This window comes from Mangifera indica, chromosome 8, assembly GCF_011075055.1.
Source record: "Mangifera indica cultivar Alphonso chromosome 8, CATAS_Mindica_2.1, whole genome shotgun sequence".
In the NCBI taxonomy this organism is placed as follows: Eukaryota; Viridiplantae; Streptophyta; class Magnoliopsida; order Sapindales; family Anacardiaceae; genus Mangifera; species Mangifera indica.
In genome coordinates, this window is record NC_058144.1 from 12,438,560 (window position 1) to 12,448,035 (window position 9,476).

Below are 9,476 nucleotides of genomic sequence, written 5' to 3' on the forward strand. Positions count from 1 at the left end.
GTGATAGATATGTCTAACTTTGATGTAATCCTCAACATGGACTTCTTAAGCAAATATAGGGCAGAGATAGATTGTAAGAAGAAAAAGGTCCAGTTCAACCTAGATAATGGTAAGTAGTTCAACTTTATAGAAGACGAGTTCTCAATATAATGATTAATAGTGTCAAGGCAAGAAAAATGTTGAGCAAGGGATACATCACATATTTGGCACATATAATTAACAAATATGAGGAAACAACCCTAAATGTGAAAGATACTTTAGTGGTGTAAAAACTTCCATATGTTTTTCTTGATAGTCTTTTAGGGTTTGTACCCAAGAGAAAGGTGAAGTTAACATTAAGTTGGCTTTGGCACTGTACCAATTTTTAAGGCAACATATAGTATGGCCCCAACTAAACTTCAAGAGTTAAAGAAACAACTACAAGAGTTATTAGATAATGGTTTAATCAAACCAAACTACTCGTCGTGAGGTGCATCGATCTTGTTTGTGAAAAAGAAAGATAGATTGATAAAGATGTGCATCAATTACGGGAGTTGAACAAAGTCACAGTAAAAAATAAATACCTAGTCTTTAAGACTAATGACTTGTTTGATTAACTCAAGGGTACATGAGTGTTTTCTAAGATTGACCTGAGGTTAGGTTATCATTAGATTTGGGTTACTGAGTAAGATATACCTAAGACTACATTCAAAACTAGATATAAGCATTATGAGTTTGTGGTTATGTTATTCGGGTTAACGAATGCCCAATTAGTATTTATAGACCTTATAAGCAGAATTTTCCAAGATTGCCTAGACAAGTTCATTATGGTGTTCATAGACAATATCCTAGTATACTCTAAGACTCGAGAAGAGTATGCATAACATCTAAGGTTTGTGCTTCGTAGGTTGAGAGAGAAGCAGTTGTATGTTAAATTTTTCAAGTGCAAGTCCTGGCTAGACAGAGTGGCTTTTCTTAGACATGTAGTCTCAACAAAATGGCATCTCAATAAACCCGGGCAAAATAAAGGTTGCGTTAGAGTAGCAGAGGCCCAAGACAACCACAAAGGTAAGGGGTTTCTTTTGGTTGGCAAGTTATTACAAGTGGTTTGTTGAGAGATTCACCAAGCTAGCTTAATCACTCATAGAGTTAACTTGTAAAGATTCTTTTCAGGCAGTCTAATACCTACAAGTAGAGTTTTTAAGAGTTAAAGATGATGTTAACATCAACTCTCATCTTAGCTTTGCCAATAGAAAGCGAAGAATGTGATCTCTTTACTGATGCCTCACATAAGGGTTTAGGAGTGGTTTTGATGTAGAAAGGTAAAGTGATGTCGATTGAAAGATTACAAGACTCAATACCTGACATATAACCTTAAGTTGATAGTCGTCGTGTTTGCTCTTAAGATATGGTGACACTATTTGTATAGGGTCAACAGTAACATATACATAGATCATAAGAGTCTCAAGTATTTCTTTACCTAGAAAAAGCTCAATATAAGCCAAAAATAGTGGATGGAATTAGTGAAAAATAATGGGTGTGAGATCAAATACCATTTGGGTAAGGCTAACGTAGTTGTAGATACTTTAAGTTGAAATGTAGTTTTTCCATAAATTACCACTAGCTAAGAGTTACCACAGAAATTGATGAAAGAGCAGATCGAGGGAATCATGAGGCAATTGACAAGCCTTCAGATTTAGTCAACCCTTTTGGATGAGATCTATGTGGATAAGTATCAATTGATTAGTGTGTTTAGGTAAGGTAGAAAGTCACCGAGGGTATCGTATAAATTTTTCTATGATAGAGACATTATGAGATTTAGAGGTCGCGTGTGTGTTCTCTAATATCAAAGTTTGAGAGACAAGATCCTCAATGATGTGTATAGTTCTCTTTACACTTTCAGATATATCGGGATATGAGAAGATCATTTTGGTGGTTGGATATGAAACAAAATATAATAAATTTTGTAGTTAAATGTCTAGTGTATTAGCAAGTTAAAATTGAACATCGAAAAACATCAGTACTGTTGCAACCTCTTAGTATTCTAAAATAGAAATGAGAGCACTTCTCAAAGATATAATGTTTTATGGGTCATAATTGATTGGTTGACCAATTGATATACTTTATTAATTTTAATTGTAAATATTATAGGTATAACCTATCAAATCATATCGGGCCTAGACCTATAAGCCTGGAATCGGTTCCCTTCCTTCGGAATCCATTATTAATAGCAATAGGTTAAAAACTGCCCACGATTCTCGAAGCCAGTCGTCACTATCAACTAAGCCAATCTATTGTAGCGTAAAATTTGTTCAAATCTCTGCGTTTGCCGATGGCTTCTCAGCAAGTCAGAGAAAGTCTAGGCACTCTGAGTAAGGACTCATTCGTTTCTCTCCTCACTAACCTCATTGGCGAGTCCAAGTTTGTCCAAAACAACCCTCCAGAGTTGATCCCAGAAGAGGACAGGGTGGTCAAACACGTTCTCGATGTTCTTCTTCCCTACAGCACTACCAGTGGAGGAGGCCCCTTGCTTATTAACCATGTCACATATTTTCCCGGTCGAGGAAATCTTATTGTGGAGTATCCAGGAACCGAGCCAGGAAAAGTCCTGTCTTTTGTTGGCATGCACATGGATGTTGTCACTGCTAATCCTAATGATTGGGTTTGCTTTTTCTGCTTTTGATCTCTTTTCTTTTTCAGAATTGCGGGTTAAATATGGATTGGTCCCCAACAGGATTGTTTTTATGTTAAAATGTTTTTTTTTTTTTAATTTTGAATTTGTTATGGGAAATTTCGATTTTTGTTCTAAAGTCTGCATAGAAAAATGTGAATTGTGAGTGTGTGTGTATAGGAAATAAAATAGGTTGGTGATGATCGTGCGTAATATGATTATGTATGGGCAGGACTTTGATCCTTTTACATTGAGCATTGATGGCGAAAAGCTTCGCGGCCGTGGTACTACTGATTGTTTGGGACACGTTGCTCTAGTGACTGAGCTAATGAGGAGGTTGGGGGAGACCAAGCCGAGATTAAAGTCGACTGTGGTGGCAGTGTTCATAGCTAATGAAGAGAACTCTGCTATAACAGGGGTTGGTGTGGATGCACTTGTGAAAGATGGGCTTCTCAATAAACTGAAGGGAGGTCCTCTGTAAGTGATTGACCAGGAGTTAAATTCAGCTATTTCCTATGAAACATGTCATGGAATTACTATAATAAATATGAAGAAGCATCACGTTAATGTCTCCTTTTTTGTAAGTTTTTTTGTGTGTGTGGACGTGAGAGGTCCTAAAGGTGTTTGTCTGATATGATTTTCTCTCAACAGTTACTGGATTGACACAGCAGATAAACAACCTTGCATCGGTACAGGAGGTATTATTCCTTGGAAACTTCATGTGACTGGGAAGCTTTTTCACAGTGGTCTAGCACATAAGGTATGCCATTATAATACTTGTTTTTTACAGTCATCTTCTAACTTGATTCCATTATAGGAAATTGATTAATTACTATATATTCTATCAAGTTTAAAAAGTTCTGTTGGAGTGTTTTCCTGTTTTTGGATTTCACATTCTGGAAGAGGGAGCAATTAGGGGTGGATTTGAATCAAACTGAGTCCGAACATGACTTAGCTGGAATTTGGCTCGAAAGGTGTTAGAGATGATTCAAATTTGGCTTGAGTTCGACGAGCCAGTACAAAGAAAGGTTCGAGTTCGGTTCAAAAGAAAAATTTGAAGTTTGTAACTTGATTCAAGTTCGTAGCTCGAATTTACAGCGTAAATTCGTAACTCGAATTTACAACTCGAGTTTGTGGCTCGAATTAATTTGCTAAAACCAAAAATTAGATGCCACAAATTTAATCTATAAGAGTTGATAGTGTAATCTACAAACTAAATGTTACAAATTCATTTCTAAGATAATTTATATAGAGCAAACAACAAAGAAAGATAACCTCATTCGTTAACTCGTATTACAAATTCAACATCACATGATATCTACATATGCCAACAGCCTAGCATCATATTTTTACTATCCTCAAACATTCCAGTTGATTGAATGCGACCACCAAACTTATTTTGTAACAAATTAATTAACAAACAATGGTTTCAATTAGGGTTCTTACCATTAAAAATTAAAACTTGAAAATATATGGTACACCAGGTGATGATAGCAAGACAAAGATGTGTAATCAAAATCGTGGTCAGTGAGACAGACTTTGACCAACTACAACAACCATCGATTTGGTGAGACAATAAGAATGAAGGTTTAAAGGAGCGAGATCAAGATGAATTTATGTTTGTTTGATTGTTTTCATCTCAAAATGGTGATGTTTGAAGGAAAAAAAAAAAAAAAGAAACAAATGGGAGGAACAAAAATGGAGATTGGAGAGAGAGTGACTAATGAGTGATGAAGAGTTGAGTTTTGTTAATTTCTTGTGTGAATGAAAAAGTAAGAGAAGAAGTAAGAGAAAATGGTGAGTTTTTAGTTTTGTGGGTTATTTGTATAAATGGAAAAAAGTCAGTAAAAATGATGGATAAGAAGACAGAGAGTGTTATTACTTAGTGGATAAATAGAAAAACTTTTAAGCCATCTGAGTCAGCTCTAAATAAGTTGTGGCTTAGCTCAAACCAAGCCAAATCAATAGATAGCTCACGAACTGTTTTGAACCGATTTTTATATAATTTGAGTTTGGCTCATTTTTTAGTCGAATCGCATACTATAGCTTGGGTTTAGTCCGACTTCACAAAAAACAAACTCAGACCGAGTTGGGAGCAATAGGCAAAATACTTATGCGGATAGAGTTGGAAAGCACTTCCATTTGAAAATTTAAATGGGGAGAGATCTTATGATAATTTAGTGTTTGCAAAAAGTACTTGAAGAGTATTTTTTGCCAAAGTAAAATACAGTTCTTGGTTGAGGCTTTCTGGGTGATGCTTTCAATTGACCGAGTAGAAAATGATATTGGTAAATGGTAAATTAAAATCTGAAATGACATGATCAGTGTGTACTCATCTATTAATGTTATGGTTGTCGTTGGACATCTGCAGGCTATTAATCCTTTGGAGCTGGCCATGGAGGCTCTTAAAGAAATCCAAACAAGATTTTACAGAGACTTTCCACCTCACCCAAAGGAGCAAGTCTATGGATTTGCAACACCATCAACCATGAAACCAACCCAATGGCATTGTGAGTTGGAACTTTAAAGTAGTAAGCTATTGGAGGAAAGAATTATGCTTTTATTTATGAAGTTTATGTTCTATGTGGCAGATCCAGGAGGTGGTATTAATCAAATTCCTTTTGAGTGTACAGTATCAGGAGATGTCAGGTTCATAATTTAGTCAGATTTTCTTTTCTTTTCTTTTTAAATTGAAAAGGCCATTGATATACAAAGATGTCTCACATGATTTTTTATATATTTTCTTTGGACTTGCAGGTTAACTCCCTTCTACAAGTAAGTCAGTGCCTTTTGTTCCTTGTAATTATTAGATTATTAGTTTTATTTTTGTTCTTTCAAGTTAGTTTCTGAAAAATGCAAGCTTTTTTTCTATTCAAATAAGATAATTAGGTTGTAGTTTATGATGTCCAACACTTTGATACTTTTTGCAGTGTAAAAGATGTGATGGAGAAACTACAAGAATACGTGGATGACATAAATGAGAACATAGAGAAGCTGGATACAAGGGGTCCAGTTTCAAAATATGTTCTACATGATGAAAATATGAGAGGAAGGTGTGTCTTCTTTCTTACTTAACTTTTCGTGGGAGCTTTTCCAGATCTAGAATCTGGAGTTTTTCTAGTTTTTTATGCCATTGTTTAGAGAATGCTTTTTGGTGGCAATATTTTTAGTCCATTTATGTTTGTGTCCAAGATGATCTGTTACTGTGATGCTATGAAGTAGTGATATGCACTTCTTTTTGCAGCCTTACATTGACTTTTGATGAGGCGAATGCTGGAGTTGCTTGTAATCTTGACTCTCGAGGTTTTCATGTTCTCTGCAAGGCAACTGAAGAGGCAGTTGGGCATGTAAAACCTTATTCAATCACTGGGAGTTTACCACTCATTCGAGAACTGCAAGTGAGAGATTTAAAATTTTCTGTTCATGTGCTTTGTTAGATTGACATTTCTTTGATTTTATTATTTATTTATTTTTTTTTGTGTGTGTGTCTGGTAGGACAAAGGCTTCGATGTTCAGACTGCAGGCTACGGTATGATATCATTTCTACTTTTTGGCAGTTTGCATTTTTTATTTTTATAAATTGTAGAAAGTCAAAAGACCATAGTTTTTGTATTATGCCTAAGTATGATTATTTATTGTTGCAACTTGGTGTGTACCATTCATAACGTCCAGGTAGTGAAAATAAGATCCATTGTCTGCTATTATAGTCTAGATAGTCGTATTCCTATTCCTTGCTTCACTATCCTTTCCATCCATCTAATCATGGAAGATTTTATCAGATGTGGGGTTTGGCCATAATGATGTCACTTTTTTTGTAAACTGAGGATTTAATGGATAGTTTGTGTCAATATAATGTGAATTTTATAGGGAGGGCTAGGATTCTGTGTGCTTGTGGCCAGTTTTAACAAGTTATCGTTAGGGTTAGAAAGAGGAATTGTTGTAGTCTGCCAGGGAGCTTATCTGTGATGAGCTAGCATGTAGTGTCATCTTTTCTTAAAATGACAAGGCTTTCCAGTTCATGGATCAAAATAAGAGTCATTCAAAGTAAACAGTAGAAGAAAGAATCCAAAGGTAGATGCCATTATTAGCTACTTCTTTGGTTAATTTTCCTTCACATAGTTTCAGAAAGCAACTTAAACTTTTTTAATTTCTGATTCAGTAAGACTGTGGATATGGATGGGACCCTAGGCGCTTTGACAAAAAAATCTTACTCCAATTAAACTCTTTTAAGTATTGTTTTAAAAGCCAGTTAACTAGGGGATCTCTTGGGTTGTAAATTCAAATTGTAATACTGAGAAACAATGACTAAAAAAGTGTTACAAACATTGTGTGAGTAATTGTTAAATTAGATTTTTTTTAAAATACTAAAAATCTCATTGATAGAGAATTATTTTGCATCAAAATGTTATTTATCAATTGAAAGTGTGGGACACGTGTGTCCAGATTTCACATACAAGATTTTGATTGATAATCATAGCCCCTAATTTAATCTTTACATGAGCCTCATAGTGAAGGTTCATGCGGACCCTTAAGGTAATTGAATATTAGTAAGGGAGCACCTAAAAAGGTCCTTGTTTATGCATGCCAATAGATTGGAATGCTATCTTGATGGTGATTTTATAAGAAAGGTTTTGCAGTGAGAAATAAAGCATAGGTAGATGAAGAAATAGCAAAAGAATCTAAACAGATTATAAGGATAAGTTTATAGAGTAGGATAGGAACATAAGATAGCAAGTGTAAGACGTATGAACTTGTATAACCATTAGAAGAGCAAAAGGAAAGAGAGGAAAGTGGAAGGAAAGAACATATAGAAAAGAGTGACAAGGGAAAGATAAGAGAAGAAATTTCATTTCAGTGTGTTTCCCAAAGTCAATCTTACTCCCAAAAATACTACATCAGACCTTAATAAATATGTAACGGGATGTTGTTCCATCTGACCAGATAAATCTGTTTCAACAAGAAACTAAATGAATCCAAATGATTACCATATGAGCCAAATAATATCTCAGAATCCCCATAAATTTTGAATAACCCAAAAATACAATAGCAACTGCTGATAAGTCCTGGGTTACTAGTGTTCTAATATAACAACTATCACATCTGACTAAGCTAATGATGCATTGAACCTAGGCCCCTCTGTTATTGTACTCATCATCATGCAATTTTTTATGTATAAACTTGAATCATATTTCTAGATGCAAAAAAAAAATTGTGTTATTGCTAGGAGTAAATAAAGAGAGATGCCGGAAATATGTCTGGACAAGGAAGAAAAAAGAGAAGAATTATTGGACAATAACACAGATATTAAGAGTGTGGAGAGAAGAATGAGAAATGGATCAGCTGAAGATACACTCTTTGAAATCACATCCCTTCTTTTACCTGAATTTCTCTAGTTCATAGGCATCCTTCGCACATATTCTTTTCACATTTTAACTTTACTGCCAAGATTGTTGTAATTGTAAGTTCAATTTCTAATTTTGCATTTATCTTCTATCTCTTAGCAATGAAACAGATTAATGGTGAGAGAATATTTTGTTGAAGCAGTAAACTTCTTGTAAGTTGTGGCATGTGTGGGGAGATATTGTTATGCTGGAGCCCTTAGGAACTATTAACTGATTTTTACATGTAGAATGGTAATTTGGAGTAGTCTTGTACATAGTGTTTGGAGATCTATGCCAGAATTTCCAAGTCAAAAATACCAACCACAGACACTCCTTTCAATTGTTAGTTTGTCTTCTGTCTTCTGCAGTTGTGTTTCAACAGATTGCAACTTTTTGATTTACAAATGATTTCTTTGTTCTTATATTCACCTTATCTGAAAAAATAAATTATTTGGCGAAGATAGAATATACGGGGAAACTCATGGAAGTTTAAAAAAATTGTATATTAATTTAGTGTTGCATGTATATGCAGGTTTAATGTCCACATACCATGCCAAGAATGAGTACTGTCTTCTATCTGATATGTGCCAAGGATACCAGGTTTTCGTCAGCATCATCTCACAGCTAGAAGATTGACACAATAAAATGACAAGGTGGCAATGGCACCACCATATTATAACCCATAAACATGTTTTCTCAACATAAAACAATCAGATACATCAGATAATGTGAAGCTAAGTTTCCAGCTTCAGAAATTTTCATTTGTTATTTATGATGTGGTTTTTGTTTTAATCTTTTGCAACATATTGAAACGCAGGTGAGTAGTAAAAATGGTGCGCGCGCACACACACACTTGTGATGAAAATGTAAGTTTTCGTATAACTGGTGTGTAAGCTTAATTTTAGTTTAAAAGGTCTGTCTAAGAAACGGCAATTGTTTACCTTGTAATGTCCACATTTTTCTTCGGGGAAAGACTATTTTCTACCCAAGTTTTACCTAAATTTCAATAATACACTTACAACTTAAACACTCATCAATCTTTAAATTGTTATTAAATTTTTCGTTAAATATAAAAGTAAAATCGTTATTTAATAATAATAATAAAAAGTACATAATTTTATTTCATTTTTTCTGTTAGTTCATAAAAATTAATATTTAACTTAGAACTTGAACTTTAAAAAATGATTTTTTCTCTTCCAAATCTTTAAGTTTTATTTTTTTCACCTCTTTTTGGCCATCAATTATTAATGGGAGTACTACTGGATGCCTTGGATGATGCTTGTCGTCCAATGTAGATAATGCTTGTTGTGTAGAGATTTAGACAATTGTCGTTATCTTTGGACAATGGTGTCATTCAGAGTTTATCTTCTGAATGACTCAGTTCTATTCCTCTATCATTGGTTTATTGTTCATAAGAGAAAATTGTTGGATTTTAGGTTTGGTAT

General features: G+C 34.3%; 1 protein-coding gene across 3 annotated transcripts; it reads left to right on the forward strand.

Moving 5' to 3' along the window:
• The first annotated feature begins 2,188 nt into the window (after positions 1-2,188).
• On the forward strand, positions 2,189-9,064 carry LOC123224133 (acetylornithine deacetylase-like). 3 transcript variants are annotated; one of them, XM_044647679.1, is made up of 10 exons: positions 2,189-2,641; positions 2,883-3,127; positions 3,302-3,410; positions 5,022-5,160; positions 5,242-5,299; positions 5,408-5,425; positions 5,581-5,703; positions 5,895-6,048; positions 6,146-6,179; positions 8,152-8,490. In XM_044647679.1, exons 1-10 carry the CDS (start codon positions 2,312-2,314, stop codon positions 8,187-8,189), a joined length of 1,248 nt encoding a protein of 415 aa, XP_044503614.1. In that variant the 5' UTR covers positions 2,189-2,311; the 3' UTR covers positions 8,190-8,490. The 3 variants fall into 3 exon arrangements, with proteins under 3 accessions (XP_044503614.1, XP_044503616.1, XP_044503613.1); XM_044647681.1 differs by having other exon boundaries at positions 2,190-2,641; positions 8,163-8,490; XM_044647678.1 differs by lacking the exon at positions 8,152-8,490 and adding an exon at positions 8,564-9,064 and having other exon boundaries at positions 2,192-2,641.
• The last annotated feature ends 412 nt before the right edge of the window (positions 9,065-9,476 follow it).